Source organism: Littorina saxatilis, linkage group LG8 (genome assembly GCF_037325665.1).
Source record: "Littorina saxatilis isolate snail1 linkage group LG8, US_GU_Lsax_2.0, whole genome shotgun sequence".
In the NCBI taxonomy this organism is placed as follows: Eukaryota; Metazoa; Mollusca; class Gastropoda; order Littorinimorpha; family Littorinidae; genus Littorina; species Littorina saxatilis.
In genome coordinates this window covers 33555143-33573621 of record NC_090252.1, presented here as the reverse complement: position 1 = coordinate 33573621, position 18479 = coordinate 33555143, and the positions used below count along the sequence as shown (strand labels likewise).

At 41.0% G+C, this 18479-nt stretch overlaps 1 protein-coding gene across 1 annotated transcript; it reads left to right on the top strand.

Moving 5' to 3' along the window:
- The first annotated feature begins 4074 nt into the window (after window positions 1–4074).
- On the top strand, window positions 4075–17889 carry LOC138974614 (myosin-10-like). The gene is made up of 8 exons (XM_070347336.1): window positions 4075–4752; window positions 5629–6126; window positions 8957–9634; window positions 10511–11008; window positions 13853–14530; window positions 14996–15076; window positions 15407–15682; window positions 17782–17889. The coding sequence occupies exons 1-8, from the start codon at window positions 4075–4077 to the stop codon at window positions 17887–17889; spliced, it is 3495 nt and encodes a 1164-aa protein (XP_070203437.1).
- The last annotated feature ends 590 nt before the right edge of the window (window positions 17890–18479 follow it).

Genomic DNA, 18479 nt, shown 5'->3' with positions numbered 1-18479 from the left:
TAAACAGGGCACACAGTGAATACATTAACTGCTTAACAGCTGGAACTACTCTCACACTTCATACCCCTACCCTCTCCAAAACCCTGCCCCAAATTCTGGTTGTAAAGCCAGGTATTTATCACACACTGATAGTTGCACCTATCAGGTATATGGCCCCCCGAATAGTACCGTAAAATCCCTAGCATAAGCCCACCATCTAGCAAACGCCCACCCCCCACTTTGGGCCAAAAGTTGTGCACAGGGGTAACTACCTAGCAAACGCCCACCCTGCTTTTTTCAAAGAGACTATAGGCTCACTTTCACTAGGATTTGTGCAGACTGTTCTAAAAGTCATCTTTTCCCCCTTCTTTACCTTTTCGTGTTTCTTTCCTTTTTTCTTATTCTTTGTCCCCTCTCCTCACTCCCACCCATCGTTCATGTTTTTTTCGAGTTTCTCTTCTCTTTTTTTTCCTAAGTTTGTGGGTTTTTCTTTCTCAGAAAGATTGGGCCTTTTGAAGACAAAATCCAAGTTCAGTTAACGTTTCATTTCCAAAGACGATCGTGTAATTTCTTCCCTGTACAGAAAGAAAGGGCTTCATTGGTGTTGACATTTCGACATTTCATCAAGTTTCTTTTTCCCGGAATTGTGTTGTTATTGTTTGTCCTTGCAAAGGTCTGGCGATTTTCTTTTTACTTTATAAATTGATATAAATGACTATGCTCGTGTTGTTTTCAGAAGAGCCAGTCCTTTTCTCTCTCTCTCTCTCTCTCTCTCTCTCTCTCTCTCTCTCTCTCTCTCTCTCTCTCTCTCTCTCTCTCTCTCTCTCTCTCTCTCTTTCTCTCTCTCTCTCTCTCTCTCTCTCTCATGGTTGGGCTTCTTTGCCTGAAAGTCCTTTTTTTCTTATTTCCTTCACTTCTACTCACACAACCTAACTTACATGCTTTCGGGGTTTGTATTCACTCAATTACACGGTTGAGCACAAAACTTACTTTGTGCAAAGGGGTCTATCCCTAGCAAACGCCCACCCCCCAATTTTGCCCTAAATCTGTGCACAGGGGGGTGGGCTTATGCTAGGGATTTACGGTATATTTTTAAACAGGTTAACCTCAGACGTTCCACATATACCTGTAGGCAGTGTGCTGACATATCTTCAGACCATTTAGTTTCCTACCCATGCATGTTTTTTCCCCTCCCTCGTGTGTACAGTATTGATGTGTACAGGAGCAGTGCCACGGTTAAATTTGCCCGAGCGGTCCGGTATCACACTAGTCGCACACAGCTAGTACACCGACTCATTGCTCTGTTTTTTACATAGGGGTGTAAATGCAATCATGCTCCCCCCTGTATGTGGCGAGAACTCTGTTCTTCTCTTAAAGGTGTAGCCGTGTGGAGATTTGACATACTGTTGTTACTTTCTCTCGGTCCCAACCCCAATTGTTTCCCTTGACCATGCGTGACGTGTTTGTTTGAAAACTATGTGCAATTGTCACAAAGATGTGAGTAGCATATTTGTGAGAAGAAACCACGTCGTGTTTTTAACCTCCCTAAATGTTGTACAGGCGAGGGTAGCTGACCGGACTGGCGTTATTCACGTGTTTCGGGTGTTGCACGTAAAACTGGCTTAGCTTGATGTGAGCTGTGTTTGAGACATGTAGCTGGTCTGGGGTAACTAACGTCACAGCGTGTGAGATTTCCAACCGGGAAGGTTGTTCAGCGTGTGTCAGACTTGTTCTGGGAACAAGTACTCTTTCAAGAGACGGGTCTCTTAAGGTAAATGATTTACTATGTTGTATATTATTGACGTTGGAATACATAGCTGGAGCGTAAAGGTTAGTGTGTATAAAGTGCACCCAATCTTAGTGTGAAGCGTTGAGAGAATTCTTGATGTAATTGTTTCACGGTTTTTCATGGGGAATTTCTTGAACATAATTGCTACGCATTTATGTTATGTTTAAGACGGTCATGCTTTGTATGGGGAGTGTTATTCATTGATTAAGTGTTAGTTTGGATATTGAATCTGTACGGAATGTGAACGTGGAATGAACGAGAATGTATGAGTGGTACATGAACGTTTGGAAGAAGAGATGGTTTTAGAGAATGTTGTATTAAGACTTGGTTAAATTCTTTAGGAGTTTCCATGAGGGATTTCCATGGCGTATAAGGGAGGGACCTTACACGAGAGAAGCGCTAGACGACGGTGGAAGCAAGGGACCACCTCTGCGCAGATGACTAGACGAGTGGAGTCTTCATCGAGACCGGTCGTAGCTGACGACGGTTGTTTCCGCTACGGGCGGAAGGGTTTCTCGGGGAGAAACCTGGAAGGTGTGTGTGGGCATCTTCCATGAGATGTGTGTTGGCATCTTCAGTGAAAGGTGCGTGTTGGCATCTTCAGTGAAAGGTGTGTCGGCATCTTCAGCGAAAGGGGTGTGTTAGCATCTCTGTGTGTTGGCATCTGAATTCATTATTCTACGAGGATTCAGCGAGACAAGTAAGTGAACTGGCGACATGCAGTGAGCCGTGATACGAACTCGTGAGTGTCTGTTGGTACCTTCTTGTGTGCGTTAATCTATATTTGAGAAAGTATTGTTAGAATATGTATTTACATGCCTTGAGTGAAAGCCGGAAGATTGTGCGAACTGTGTGTTGAAAAGTTGTTCGTATTGATGTATTTAAAGTGAAGAAGTATGTTTTGGTTGAGGAAATAATGAGCCTGCATCCTCCCAAATTCTGTTTTTGAAGTGTTTGGTGTGAAAGAGTAGAGACAGTGCAAAAGGGCAGAACACGCATAATAAATTCACATGCAAACCACTTCGTGACAGTGGTGACCCCGACTTAGCCCTAAATAGGTTTTTGTTTCTAAGGGTAGATTTTTGTTGTAGTTAAAAAGCAGTTGCTTCCCTTTCATTGGAGAAATTGAGAAATTGAGAAAGAAGTGCCTTAGTGTAGCTAATTATACATACTTTGATACTTTGCGTATTGTAGTGTTTGTGTATGTGTATGTTATTGGACACCCCCTCTCCAGCTCTAGGGGTCTACGTAGTTGTATAGTTCTTACGTAGAGAGGGCCTTAGTTTCTGTTTGCTTCCTTTTCTGTGTAATTATTAACTATCTTTCTATCTAAATTCTAGCTCCCTTTCCTATAAGTTTTTTAAAAACTATTTTTCTTAGATTCTATCTTGGATTGATTGTTGTGTATGATTGTTGTCGTTGAGGTGCAGGCTTATTTTAAATAAAATAGTATAGGGTGTGCCATTTTTTTTTTAAATTCTGAAATTTTGTATTTTTTTTGGTTTGTTTAGACTCTGATATTTTTTTTTTAGTTGTGTACTTTGGGTTTGAAAAGTGTTTTGTTTATTATTGTTATTGTTGTTCCTATTTGGAGTTGGATTAGTAATAGGGTGATTATCTCCCCTATACTACTGTTTGATATTTAGTTGTGGGTTTGGGGAAAGTTTTTTGTTTGTTTTTTTTGTGTAAATTTATTAGGTTTTTTTGGTTAGTAGTAATTTGTAAACATTTGTACTTGGACACAATTTTGGGTACATTTTTTGTTGTTGTTGTTGTTGTCAACATTTAAATTTTGTTTTGGTTTTGTTCTGGCGATTGATTTTCCTTAAAGGATCTGACGCTGGTTAGTGGTGTGTGGAAGTGAATTCTTCATTTAAAGTGTGTTATTTGGGTTTGAGAATCTTTGACATTTCTAGTTAATTATTTGGTATTTTTTTTGTTGTTGTTGATGTTCTAAAGTTGTTAGTTTAAGTTTGACATTGATTGACAAGTGTTTGAAGCTGCTATTGATTGTTTAATCTGATATTTTCCAAATTTAATTTTTTTTTGTGTGTGACTCTATTAAGTTTATTGTTTATTTTTGAGACTGGTTTTAGTTAAGTAGTAAACAATTGGAGGATTGTTTTTAAAAAAGGCACAAGATTTCTTTTAGTTTAGTATTTTATGATACTCTTTTGTGTGTGTTTAGTATTGCGAGAAACTGGTGTATGATACAACTTTTTGATACTTAAAACAATTTTGTGAACTTGTGTTACTTGATCCATTGTATTACTTTGAGATTACTTTGATATTTTGACATTGTAAAGATGGCAGAGCATAGTGATACTGGTGGTAGCACTTATGATCATTATTTGGCATTGGGAGAGAAGCATGGCTTAAAGGCAGAAGCTTTGTTTAAGTTTGCTCAGGATCATATGGATAGAGAAGAGAGAATTCAGGAAAGGGAGGCAAAGAAAGTAGCAGCTGAAGCTGAGGTTGAAGCAAAGAAGATAGAAGCTGAGGCTGAGACAAAGAGACAAGAAACAGAAGTAAAGAAATTACAAATTGAGGCAAATAGGGAATTAGATGCAAAGAGGCTAGAAGCAGATACTGAAGCGAGGAGAATGGATTTGGAGTTTAAGAAAGCAGAAGCGCAGCAAAGTACAGGTGGAAATGCAGGTGGGAGATCAGGTCCCAGCATTAGGCCCCAGTACCCAAAACTTCCCATGTTCAAGGAAGATAAAGATGACATTGACAGTTTCTTGTTCAGATTTGAAACGCATGCAAAGGCGAACAAATGGAATGATTCAGAGTGGGCTACGTACTTATCAGCTTATCTGGAGGGTGGAGCGTTGTCTTTGTTTCACTCATTGTTTTCAACGGGTACTTTGTCGTATGAAGACTTGAAGAAAGAGTTGTTGAAGAAGTTTCAGTGCACTCGAGAGGGATTTCGTGAGAAATTTCGTAGTACGAAGCCAGAGGCTGATGAAAGTTTTGGCACATACGTAACAAGGATGACGCATTTGTTCAACCGTTGGTTGAGGTTGTCGGATATAGAGACATCATATGAAGCGTTGTTTGATTTTGTGTTGTGTGAACAGATTCTTACCAGTGTATGCACTGATTTGGCAGTCTTTTTGAAAGAACGTGATTGTAAAAATTCAAAAGACATGATTGCTAGCGCAGAAATGTACAAATCAGCCCATCCAAATAAATGTTTGGCCAGAAAGAGTCAAGTAAATCCTTTGGGGACTGGGAATGTAGCGTTCAATCAGAATCGTGGAACAGGACAGTCTTACAATCGTGGTCAAGGTGATAGTGGCAGAAGACAGGAGGGTATGAGCAGAAATACCAGGTTTCAAGGCAGAGGAGATGATCGTAGGCCGGGTAGAAGAGGATGGCAGCAAGGAAGTATTAGAGATACAGGTACTGAACAGCAGAATCAGGACACATGTTACAGATGTGGGCAGTTTGGTCATTACGCTAGAGAGTGTATTCGGGTAGCATATTCAGCGAAGTCGGTAGCGGATTGTCAGGACGCTGGAGTGTTGGTAAGCTCGGCAGCATTCGGGTCGTTGCCATTAGCGGAAGGTCTCGTTAATGGGAAGCAAGTTTCAGTACTGAGAGACACAGGAGCTAATGTAGCTGGGGTAAGGAAGTCGTTGGTCTTACCAAGCCAGTACATAAAGGGAGAGGTCCAAAAAGTGAAGGGTTTTAGTGGACGGATTGATTTGTATTCATTGGCGGAAGTGGTTGTCGATACCCCATATTTTCAGGGAAAGTTGAAATGTTGTGTGCTCACAGACCCAGTCGCTGACCTAGTGATAGGTAATCTTCGGGGTGTGGTACCCAGAGTAGATTTATTCCTTGGGAATACGCAGGGTGTTGGATTGTGTGCTGATGTAAGTCACAAGAAAATCACTGAAGAGGTGGTACTTGAGAAGGTCGTGTGTGGTACGAGCAGGGCAAAAGCCAAAAAGAAACTGGAGGATTCCCCGGTGCCATTGAAAAATGTGGTTACTCCTGATTTGTCGGTTAAAGAGGAGGATCTGAAAAGTTTGCTGAGAGAAGATGAGACATTGGAAGAGGTGTTGAGTGTGTCACGAGAGGATGAGAAGTATGCAGTTTGTGCAGAGAAAGTTGTTGATGTTGAGGAAGTAGGTAGTGATTATGGCGAAAGCATTACACTGAGGTCTGACTGGGGCAGTCATGATGTTTTCCCAAGTAAAGGTGGAGAGGCAAATGTTGCAGTGTTACCTCTGACTGAGGAGAGGAAAACGTTGCCGTTACCTACATTGCCTAAGGGGAAGGAAGAGACAATCGGAGACATTGTTTTTGATCCTGGTTTGACAGGTGGTCAAAAGGATGAAATGAAGCAGGTGTTTGGAAAGATGGTTGACATTTTCAAAACATGTGATGCGGTGGTGTCTTTAACGGCAAGAATTAGGATTCGAGGTTCATCCAATAGCATGAGACAGGAATACGTTGACAGACATGTTGTCCAGGTCATTCGTAGATCAGAGCATACCACAGGTTTATGGGATGTGTGGAAAAAGAAGGTTGTTTTGATCAAAAGAAAACTCAAGAATTTTCTTTTTTCCCCGGGAAGGGGGATGTCACAAAGATGTGAGTAGCATATTTGTGAGGTGAAACCACGTCGTGTTTTTAACCTCCCTAAATGTTGTACAGGCGAGGGTAGCTGACCGGACTGGCGTTATTCACGTGTTTCGGGTGTTGCACGTAAAACTGGCTTAGCTTGATGTGAGCTGTGTTTGAGACATGTAGCTGGTCTGGGGTAAATAACGTCACAGCGTGTGAGATTTCCAACCGGGAAGGTGGTTCAGCGTGTGTCAGACTTGTTCTGGGAACAAGTACTCTTTCAAGAGACGGGTCTCTTAAGGTAAATGATTTACTATGTTGTATATTATTGACGTTGGAATACATAGCTGGAGCGTAAAGGTTAGTGTGTATAAAGTGCACCCAATCTTAGTGTGAAGCGTTGAGAGAATTCTTGATGTAATTGTTTCACGGTTTTTCATGGGGAATTTCTTGAACATAATTGCTACGCATTTATGTTATGTTTAAGACGGTCATGCTTTGTATGGGGAGTGTTATTCATTGATTAAGTGTTAGTTTGGATATTGAATCTGTACGGAATGTGAACGTGGAATGAACGAGAATGTATGAGTGGTACATGAACGTTTGGAAGAAGAGATGGTTTTAGAGAATGTTGTATTAAGACTTGGTTAAATTCTTTAGGAGTTTCCATGAGGGATTTCCATGGCGTATAAGGGAGGGACCTTACACGAGAGAAGCGCTAGACGACGGTGGAAGCAAGGGACCACCTCTGCGCAGATGACTAGACGAGTGGAGTCTTCATCGAGACCGGTCGTAGCTGACGACGGTTGTTTCCGCTACGGGCGGAAGGGTTTCTCGGGGAGAAACCTGGAAGGTGTGTGTGGGCATCGTCCATAAGATGTGTGTTGGCATCTTCAGTGAAAGGTGCGTGTTGGCATCTTCAGTGAAAGGTGTGTCGGCATCTTCAGCGAAAGGGGTGTGTTAGCATCTCTGTGTGTTGGCATCTGAATTCATTATTCTACGAGGATTCAGCGAGACAAGTAAGTGAACTGGCGACATGCAGTGAGCCGTGATACGAACTCGTGAGTGTCTGTTGGTACCTTCTTGTGTGCGTTAATCTATATTTGAGAAAGTATTGTTAGAATATGTATTTACATGCCTTGAGTGAAAGCCGGAAGATTGTGCGAACTGTGTGTTGAAAAGTTGTTCGTATTGATGTATTTAAAGTGAAGAAGTATGTTGTTTTGGTTGAGGAAATAATGAGCCTGCATCCTCCCAAATTCTGTTTTTGAAGTGTTTGGTGTGAAAGAGTAGAGACAGTGCAAAAGGGCAGAACACGCATAATAAATTCACATGCAAACCACTTCGTGACAGTGGTGACCCCGATTTAGCCCTAAATAGGTTTTTGTTTCTAAGGATAGATTTTTGTTGTAGTTAAAAAGCAGTTGCTTCCCTTTCATTGGAGAAATTGAGAAATTGAGAAAGAAGTGCCTTAGTGTAGCTAATTATACATACTTTGATACTTTGCGTATTGTAGTGTTTGTGTATGTGTATGTTATTGGACACCAGCTCTAGGGGTCTACGTAGTTGTATAGTTCTTACGTAGAGAGGGCCTTAGTTTCTGTTTGCTTCCTTTTCTGTGTATTTATTATCTATCTTTCTATCTAAATTCTAGCTCCCTTTCCTATAAGTTTTTTAAAAACTATTTTTCTTAGATTCTATCTTGGATTGATTGTTGTGTATGATTGTTGTCGTTGAGGTGCAGGCTTATTTTAAATAAAATAGTAATAGGGTGTGCCATTTTTTTTTTAAATTCTGAAATTTTGTATTTTTTTTGGTTTGTTTAGACTCTGATATTTTTTTTTTAGTTGTGTACTTTGGGTTTGAAAAGTGTTTTGTTTATTATTGTTATTGTTGTTCCTATTTGTAGTTGGATTAGTAATAGGGTGATTATCTCCCCTATACTACTGTCTGATAGTTAGTTGTTGGTTTGGGGAAAGTTTGTTGTTTATTTTCTGTGTAGATTTATTTTTTTTGGTTAGTAGTAATTTGTAAACATTTGTACTTGGACACATTTTTGGGTAAATTTGTTGTTGTTGTTGTTGTTGTGAACATTTAAATTTTGTTTTGGTTTTGCTCTGGCGATTGATTTTCCTTAAAGGATCTGACGCTGGTTAGTGGTGTGTGGAAGTGAATTCTTCATTTAAAGTGTGTTATTTGGGTTTGAGAATCTTTGACATTTCTAGTTAATTATTTGGTATTTTTTGTTGTTGTTGATGTTCTAAAGTTGTTAGTTTAAGTTTGACATTGATTGACAAGTGTTTGAAGCTGCTATTGATTGTTTAATCTGATATTTTTCAAATTTAATTTTTTTTGTGTGACTCTATTAAGTTTATTGTTTATTTTTGAGACTGGTTTTAGTTAAGTAGTAAACAATTGGAGGATTGTTTTTAAAAAAGGCACAAGATTTCTTTTAGTTTAGTATTTTATGATACTCTTTTGTGTGTGTTTAGTATTGCGAGAAACTGGTGTATGATACAACTTTTTGATACTTAAAACAATTTTGTGAACTTGTGTTACTTGATCCATTGTATTACTTTGAGATTACTTTGATATTTTGACATTGTAAAGATGGCAGAGCATAGTGATACTGGTGGTAGCACTTATGATCATTATTTGGCATTGGGAGAGAAGCATGGCTTAAAGGCAGAAGCTTTGTTTAAGTTTGCTCAGGATCATATGGATAGAGAAGAGAGAATTCAGGAAAGGGAGGCAAAGAAAGTAGCAGCTGAAGCTGAGGTTGAGGCAAAGAAAGTTGCAGCTGAGGTTGAAGCAAAGAAACAAGAAACAGAAGTAAAGAAATTACAAATTGAGGCAAATAGGGAATTAGATGCAAAGAGGCTAGAAGCAGATACTGAAGCGAGGAGAATGGATTTGGAGTTTAAGAAAGCAGAAGCGCAGCAAAGTACAGGTGGAAATGCAGGGGGGAGATCAGGACCCAGCATTAGGCCCCAGTACCCAAAACTCCCCATGTTCAAGGAAGATAAAGATGACATTGACAGTTTCTTGTTCAGATTTGAAACGCATGCAAAGGCGAACAAATGGAATGATTCAGAGTGGGCTACGTACTTATCAGCTTATCTGGAGGGTGGAGCGTTGTCTTTGTTTCACTCATTGTTTTCAACGGGTACTTTGTCGTATGAAGACTTGAAGAAAGAGTTGTTGAAGAAGTTTCAGTGCACTCGAGAGGGATTTCGTGAGAAATTTCGCAGTACGAAGCCAGAGGCTGATGAAAGTTTTGGCACATACGTAACAAGGATGACGCATTTGTTCAACCGTTGGTTGAGGTTGTCGGATATAGAGACATCATATGAAGCGTTGTTTGATTTTGTGTTGTGTGAACAGATTCTTACCAGTGTATGCACTGATTTGGCAGTCTTTTTGAAAGAACGTGATTGTAAAAATTCAAAAGACATGATTGCTAGCGCAGAAATGTACAAATCAGCCCATCCAAATAAATGTTTGGCCAGAAAGAGTCAAGTAAATCCTTTGGGGACTGGGAATGTAGCGTTCAATCAGAATCGAGGATCAGGACAGTCTTACAATCGTGGTCAAGGTGATAGTGGCAGAAGACAAGAGGGTATGAGCAGAAATACCAGGTTTCAAGGCAGAGGAGATGATCGTAGGCCGGGTAGAAGAGGTTGGCAGCAAGGAAGTACTAGAGATACAGGTACTGAACAGCAGAATCAGGACACATGTTACAGATGTGGGCAGTTTGGCCATTACGCTAGAGAGTGTATTCGGGTAGCATATTCAGCGAAGTCGGTAGCGGATTGTCAGGACGCTGGAGTGTTGGTAAGCTCGGCAGCATTCGGGTCGTTGCCATTAGCGGAAGGTCTCGTTAATGGGAAGCAAGTTTCAGTACTGAGAGACACAGGAGCTAATGTAGCTGGGGTAAGGAAGTCGTTGGTCTTACCAAGCCAGTACATAAAGGGAGAGGTTCAAAAAGTGAAGGGTTTTAGTGGACGGATTGATTTGTATTCATTGGCGGAAGTGGTTGTCGATACCCCATATTTTCAGGGAAAGTTGAAATGTTGTGTGCTCACAGACCCAGTCGCTGACCTAGTGATAGGTAATCTTCGGGGTGTGGTACCCAGAGTAGATTTATTCCTTGGGAATACGCAGGGTGTTGGATTGTGTGCTGATGTAAGTCACAAGAAAATCACTGAAGAGGTGGTACTTGAGAAGGTCGTGTGTGGTACGAGGAGGGCAAAAGCCAAAAAGAAACTGGAGGATTTCCCGGTGCCATTGAAAAATGTGGTTACTCCTGATTTGTCGGTTAAAGAGGAGGATCTGAAAAGTTTGCTGAGAGAAGATGAGACATTGGAAGAGGTGTTGAGTGTGTCACGAGAGGATGAGAAGTATGCAGGTTGTGCAGAGAAAGTTGTTGATGTTGAGGAAGTAGGTAGTGATTATTGCGAAAGCATTACACTGAGGTCTGACTGGGGCAGTCATGATGTTTTCCCAAGTAAAGGTGGAGAGGCAAATGTTGCAGTGTTACCTCTGACTGAGGAGAGGAAAACGTTGCCGTTACCTACATTGCCTAAGGGGAAGGAAGAGACAATCGGAGACATTGTTTTTGATCCTGGTTTGACAGGTGGTCAAAAGGATGAAATGAAGCAGGTGTTTGGAAAGATGGTTGACATTTTCAAAACATGTGATGCGGTGGTGTCTTTAACGGCAAGAATTAGGATTCGAGGTTCATCCAATAGCATGAGACAGGAATACGTTGACAGACATTTTGTCCAGGTCATTCGTAGATCAGAGCATACCACAGGTTTATGGGATGTGTGGAAAAAGAAGGTTGTTTTGATCAAAAGAAAACTCAAGAATTTTCTTTTTTCCCCGGGAAGGGGGATGTCACAAAGATGTGAGTAGCATATTTGTGAGGTGAAACCACGTCGTGTTTTTAACCTCCCTAAATGTTGTACAGGCGAGGGTAGCTGACCGGACTGGCGTTATTCACGTGTTTCGGGTGTTGCACGTAAAACTGGCTTAGCTTGATGTGAGCTGTGTTTGAGACATGTAGCTGGTCTGGGGTAACTAACGTCACAGCGTGTGAGATTTCCAACCGGGAAGGTTGTTCAGCGTGTGTCAGACTTGTTCTGGGAACAAGTACTCTTTCAAGAGACGGGTCTCTTAAGGTAAATGATTTACTATGTTGTATATTATTGACGTTGGAATACATAGCTGGAGCGTAAAGGTTAGTGTGTATAAAGTGCACCCAATCTTAGTGTGAAGCGTTGAGAGAATTCTTGATGTAATTGTTTCACGGTTTTTCATGGGGAATTTCTTGAACATAATTGCTACGCATTTATGTTATGTTTAAGACGGTCATGCTTTGTATGGGGAGTGTTATTCATTGATTAAGTGTTAGTTTGGATATTGAATCTGTACGGAATGTGAACGTGGAATGAACGAGAATGTATGAGTGGTACATGAACGTTTGGAAGAAGAGATGGTTTTAGAGAATGTTGTATTAAGACTTGGTTAAATTCTTTAGGAGTTTCCATGAGGGATTTCCATGGCGTATAAGGGAGGGACCTTACACGAGAGAAGCGCTAGACGACGGTGGAAGCAAGGGACCACCTCTGCGCAGATGACTAGACGAGTGGAGTCTTCATCGAGACCGGTCGTAGCTGACGACGGTTGTTTCCGCTACGGGCGGAAGGGTTTCTCGGGGAGAAACCTGGAAGGTGTGTGTGGGCATCGTCCATGAGATGTGTGTTGGCATCTTCAGTGAAAGGTGCGTGTTGGCATCTTCAGTGAAAGGTGTGTCGGCATCTTCAGCGAAAGGGGTGTGTTAGCATCTCTGTGTGTTGGCATCTGAATTCATTATTCTACGAGGATTCAGCGAGACAAGTAAGTGAACTGGCGACATGCAGTGAGCCGTGATACGAACTCGTGAGTGTCTGTTGGTACCTTCTTGTGTGCGTTAATCTATATTTGAGAAAGTATTGTTAGAATATGTATTTACATGCCTTGAGTGAAAGCCGGAAGATTGTGCGAACTGTGTGTTGAAAAGTTGTTCGTATTGATGTATTTAAAGTGAAGAAGTATGTTTTGGTTGAGGAAATAATGAGCCTGCATCCTCCCAAATTCTGTTTTTGAAGTGTTTGGTGTGAAAGAGTAGAGACAATGCAAAAGGGCAGAACACGCATAATAAATTCACATGCAAACCACTTCGTGACAGTGGTGACCCCGACTTAGCCCTAAATAGGTTTTTGTTTCTAAGGATAGATTTTTGTTGTAGTTAAAAAGCAGTTGCTTCCCTTTCATTGGAGAAATTGAGAAATTGAGAAAGAAGTGCCTTAGTGTAGCTAATTATACATACTTTGATACTTTGCGTATTGTAGTGTTTGTGTATGTGTATGTTATTGGACACCCCCTCTCCAGCTCTAGGGGTCTACGTAGTTGTATAGTTCTTACGTAGAGAGGGCCTTAGTTTCTGTTTGCTTCCTGTTCTGTGTATTTATTATCTATCTTTCTATCTAAATTCTAGCTCCCTGTCCTATAAGTTTTTTAAAAACTATTTTTCTTAGATTCTATCTTGGATTGATTGTTGTGTATGATTGTTGTCGTTGAGGTGCAGGCTTATTTTAAATAAAATAGTATAGGGTGTGCCATTTTTTTTGTAAATTCTGAAATTTTGTATTTTTTTTGGTTTGTTTAGACTCTGATATTTTTTTTTTAGTTGTGTACTTTGGGTTTGAAAAGTGTTTTGTTTATCATTGTTATTGTTGTTCCTATTTGGAGTTGGATTAGTAATAGGGTGATTATCTCCCCTATACTACTGTTTGATATTTAGTTGTTGGTTTGGGGAAAGTTTTTTGTTTGGTTTTTTTTGTAAATTTATTGGGTTTTTTTGGTTAGTAGTAATTTGTAAACATTTGTACTTGGACAAATTTTTGGGTACATTTTTTGTTGTTGTTGTTGTTGTGAACATTTAAATTTTGTTTTGGTTTTGCTCTGGCGATTGATTTTCCTTAAAGGATCTGACGCTGGTTAGTGGTGTGTGGAAGTGAATTCTTCATTTAAAGTGTGTTATTTGGGTTTGAGAATCTTTGACATTTCTAGTTAATTATTTGGTATTTTTTTTGTTGTTGTTGATGTTCTAAAGTTGTTAGTTTAAGTTTGACATTGATTGACAAGTGTTTGAAGCTGCTATTGATTGTTTAATCTGATATTTTCCAAATTTAATTTTTTTTTGTGTGTGACTCTATTAAGTTTATTGTTTATTTTTGAGACTGGTTTTAGTTAAGTAGTAAACAATTGGAGGATTGTTTTTAAAAAAGGCACAAGATTTCTTTTAGTTTAGTATTTTATGATACTCTTTTGTGTGTGTTTAGTATTGCGAGAAACTGGTGTATGATACAACTTTTTGATACTTAAAACAATTTTGTGAACTGGTGTTACTTGATCCATTGTATTACTTTGAGATTACTTTGATATTTTGACATTGTAAAGATGGCAGAGCATAGTGATACTGGTGGTAGCACTTATGATCATTATTTGGCATTGGGAGAGAAGCATGGCTTAAAGGCAGAAGCTTTGTTTAAGTTTGCTCAGGATCATATGGATAGAGAAGAGAGAATTCAGGAAAGGGAGGCAAAGAAAGTAGCAGCTGAAGCTGAAGTTGAAGCAAAGAAGATAGAAGCTGAGGCTGAGACAAAGAGACAAGAAACAGAAGTAAAGAAATTACAAATTGAGGCAAATAGGGAATTAGATGCAAAGAGGCTAGAAGCAGATACTGAAGCGAGGAGAATGGATTTGGAGTTTAAGAAAGCAGAAGCGCAGCAAAGTACAGGTGGAAATGCAGGGGGGAGATCAGGTCCCAGCATTAGGCCCCAGTACCCAAAACTACCCATGTTCAAGGAAGATAAAGATGACATTGACAGTTTCTTGTTCAGATTTGAAACGCATGCAAAGGCGAACAAATGGAATGATTCAGAGTGGGCTACGTACTTATCAGCTTATCTGGAGGGTGGAGCGTTGTCTTTGTTTCACTCATTGTTTTCAACGGGTACTTTGTCGTATGAAGACTTGAAGAAAGAGTTGTTGAAGAAGTTTCAGTGCACTCGAGAGGGATGTCGTGAGAAATTTCGCAGTACGAAGCCAGAGGCTGATGAAAGTTTTGGCACATACGTAACAAGGATGACGCATTTGTTCAACCGTTGGTTGAGGTTGTCGGATATAGAGACATCATATGAAGCGTTGTTTGATTTTGTGTTGTGTGAACAGATTCTTACCAGTGTATGCACTGATTTGGCAGTCTTTTTGAAAGAACGTGATTGTAAAAATTCAAAAGACATGATTGCTAGCGCAGAAATGTACAAATCAGCCCATCCAAATAAATGTTTGGCCAGAAAGAGTCAAGTAAATCCTTTGGGGACTGGGAATGTAGCGTTCAATCAGAATCGTGGATCAGGACAGTCTTACAATCGTGGTCAAGGTGATAGTGGCAGAAGACAGGAGGGTATGAGCAGAAATACCAGGTTTCAAGGCAGAGGAGATGATCGTAGGCCGGGTAGAAGAGGATGGCAGCAAGGAAGTATTAGAGATACAGGTACTGAACAGCAGAATCAGGACACATGTTACAGATGTGGGCAGTTTGGCCATTACGCTAGAGAATGTATTCAGGTGGCATATTCAGCCAAGTCGGTAGCGGATTGTCAGGACGCTGGAGTGTTGGTAAGCTCGGCAGCATTCGGGTCGTTGCCATTAGCGGAAGGTCTCGTTAATGGGAAGCAAGTTTCAGTACTGAGAGACACAGGAGCTAATGTAGCTGGGGTAAGGAAGTCGTTGGTCTTACCAAGCCAGTACATAAAGGGAGAGGTCCAAAAAGTGAAGGGTTTTAGTGGACGGATTGATTTGTATTCATTGGCGGAAGTGGTTGTCGATACCCCATATTTTCAGGGAAAGTTGAAATGTTGTGTGCTCACAGACCCAGTCGCTGACCTAGTGATAGGTAATCTTCGGGGTGTGGTACCCAGAGTAGATTTATTCCTTGGGAATACGCAGGGTGTTGGATTGTGTGCTGATGTAAGTCACAAGAAAATCACTGAAGAGGTGGTACTTGAGAAGGTCGTGTGTGGTACGAGTAGGGCAAAAGCCAAAAAGAAACTGGAGGATTCCCCGGTGCCATTGAAAAATGTGGTTACTCCTGATTTGTCGGTTAAAGAGGAGGATCTGAAAAGTTTGCTGAGAGAAGATGAGACATTGGAAGAGGTGTTGAGTGTGTCACGAGAGGATGAGAAGTATGCAGGTTGTGCAGAGGAAGTTGTTGATGTTGAGGAAGTAAGTAGTGATTATTGCGAAAGCATTACACTGAGGTCTGACTGGGGCAGTCATGATGTTTTCCCAAGTAAATGTGGAGAGGCAAATGTTGCAGTGTTACCTCTGACTGAGGAGAGGAAAACGTTGCCGTTACCTACATTGCCTAAGGGGAAGGAAGAGACAATCAGAGATATTGTTGTTGATCCTGGTTTGACAGATAGTCAAAAGGATGAAATGAAGCAGGTGTTTGGAAAGATGGTTGACATTTTCAAAACATGTGATGCGGTGGTGTCTTTAACGGCAAGAATTAGGATTCGAGGTTCATCCAATAGCATGAGACAGGAATACGTTGACAGACATGTTGTCCAGGTCATTCGTAGATCAGAGCATACCACAGGTTTATGGGATGTGTGGAAAAAGAAGGTTGTTTTGATCAAAAGAAAACTCAAGAATTTTCTTTTTTCCCCGGGAAGGGGGATGTCACAAAGATGTGAGTAGCATATTTGTGAGGTGAAACCACGTCGTGTTTTTAACCTCCCTAAATGTTGTACAGGCGAGGGTAGCTGACCGGACTGGCGTTATTCACGTGTTTCGGGTGTTGCACGTAAAACTGGCTTAGCTTGATGTGAGCTGTGTTTGAGACATGTAGCTGGTCTGGGGTAACTAACGTCACAGCGTGTGAGATTTCCAACCGGGAAGGTTGTTCAGCGTGTGTCAGACTTGTTCTGGGAACAAGTACTCTTTCAAGAGACGGGTCTCTTAAGGTAAATGATTTACTATGTTGTATATTATTGACGTTGGAATACATAGCTGGAGCGTAAAGGTTAGTGTGTATAAAGTGCACCCAATCTTAGTGTGAAGCGTTGAGAGAATTCTTGATGTAATTGTTTCACGGTTTTTCATGGGGAATTTCTTGAACATAATTGCTACGCATTTATGTTATGTTTAAGACGGTCATGCTTTGTATGGGGAGTGTTATTCATTGATTAAGTGTTAGTTTGGATATTGAATCTGTACGGAATGTGAACGTGGAATGAACGAGAATGTATGAGTGGTACATGAACGTTTGGAAGAAGAGATGGTTTTAGAGAATGTTGTATTAAGACTTGGTTAAATTCTTTAGGAGTTTCCATGAGGGATTTCCATGGCGTATAAGGGAGGGACCTTACACGAGAGAAGCGCTAGACGACGGTGGAAGCAAGGGACCACCTCTGCGCAGATGACTAGACGAGTGGAGTCTTCATCGAGACCGGTCGTAGCTGACGACGGTTGTTTCCGCTACGGGCGGAAGGGTTTCTCGGGGAGAAACCTGGAAGGTGTGTGTGGGCATCGTCCATAAGATGTGTGTTGGCATCTTCAGTGAAAGGTGCGTGTTGGCATCTTCAGTGAAAGGTGTGTCGGCATCTTCAGCGAAAGGGGTGTGTTAGCATCTCTGTGTGTTGGCATCTGAATTCATTATTCTACGAGGATTCAGCGAGACAAGTAAGTGAACTGGCGACATGCAGTGAGCCGTGATACGAACTCGTGAGTGTCTGTTGGTACCTTCTTGTGTGCGTTAATCTATATTTGAGAAAGTATTGTTAGAATATGTATTTACATGCCTTGAGTGAAAGCCGGAAGATTGTGCGAACTGTGTGTTGAAAAGTTGTTCGTATTGATGTATTTAAAGTGAAGAAGTATGTTTTGGTTGAGGAAATAATGAGCCTGCATCCTCCCAAATTCTGTTTTTGAAGTGTTTGGTGTGAAAGAGTAGAGACAGTGCAAAAGGGCAGAACACGCATAATAAATTCACATGCAAACCACTTCGTGACAGGAATGCTTGGGGATCAGTGAACACAGATCTACACTCAACACACTTTTAAATGATTTGCGATAAAACGTACTCTGTCAGCCGTCGCTACCAATCAGTGCAAGCTTTGCCCAATATGCGAAGCTGATCGATTGCCCGCGACACTTCAACCGAGTGCGCTGTTGTTTGTATTGGGACAGCAGTCTACGTAAATCTCTGTCAGCCGTCGCTACCAATGGTCCCAAAGTATACCGGCATAGCGAAGCTGGTTGTTCCCGGCACTTTGACAGTCTGCTATCGTGTATTAAGACTGTACATAAATCTCTTTCAGCCGTGGGTACCAATCGTTCCAAAGTGTATCAGCATAGACAAGGCATATTTGCATGCGGCACATCGACAGTCCGCTGTTGTGTGTGCAGCACGTACTGTACCGGTGTAGTCGGAGAATAACACTGCAGGAAAAAAACACTACAACAGTGTTTTTTTCCCAGTAAAATATCACTGGGAGTGTTATTTTCCTGGGAAGATTACACTCCTTCACCCAGGTAAAAATGACTACGCCCAGGGAAAAAAGACTGCTCTAGTTTAAAAGTGCACTTGCAAAAAAAATAATTGTTAAATTATTTAAGAACACGTCTAACACTCGCATGAAACAACCCTTTCGAAGTGCGCACAGAGGTTCACCAAATAAATTTTCTCTTGGGTTTCAGCTCTGTCATGGGGGTTGTGATCGAGCCACCTTCTCTCATCTCCACTTGGAGTATACACGCTGATCGTGGTGTTCAGGTACATGGCAGCTGCCATGATCTCTGTTTCTGTAGCCCAGATATCATTTGCTGCCATCTTTGTCGATCTGAGGTATTCTTCTGTGTCCATACCAATATAACGGCCGAACACGTCTTTGTTGTGTTTGATGGTTTCTACAACCGCGCGTCGGATCTTTTCATGAAAATCTTGAGACCCTGGGACCTCCAGGCTTAACGCTCTGAAAAAACAATTCCCGTCACCAATAATTGTTTCTGTTTGACG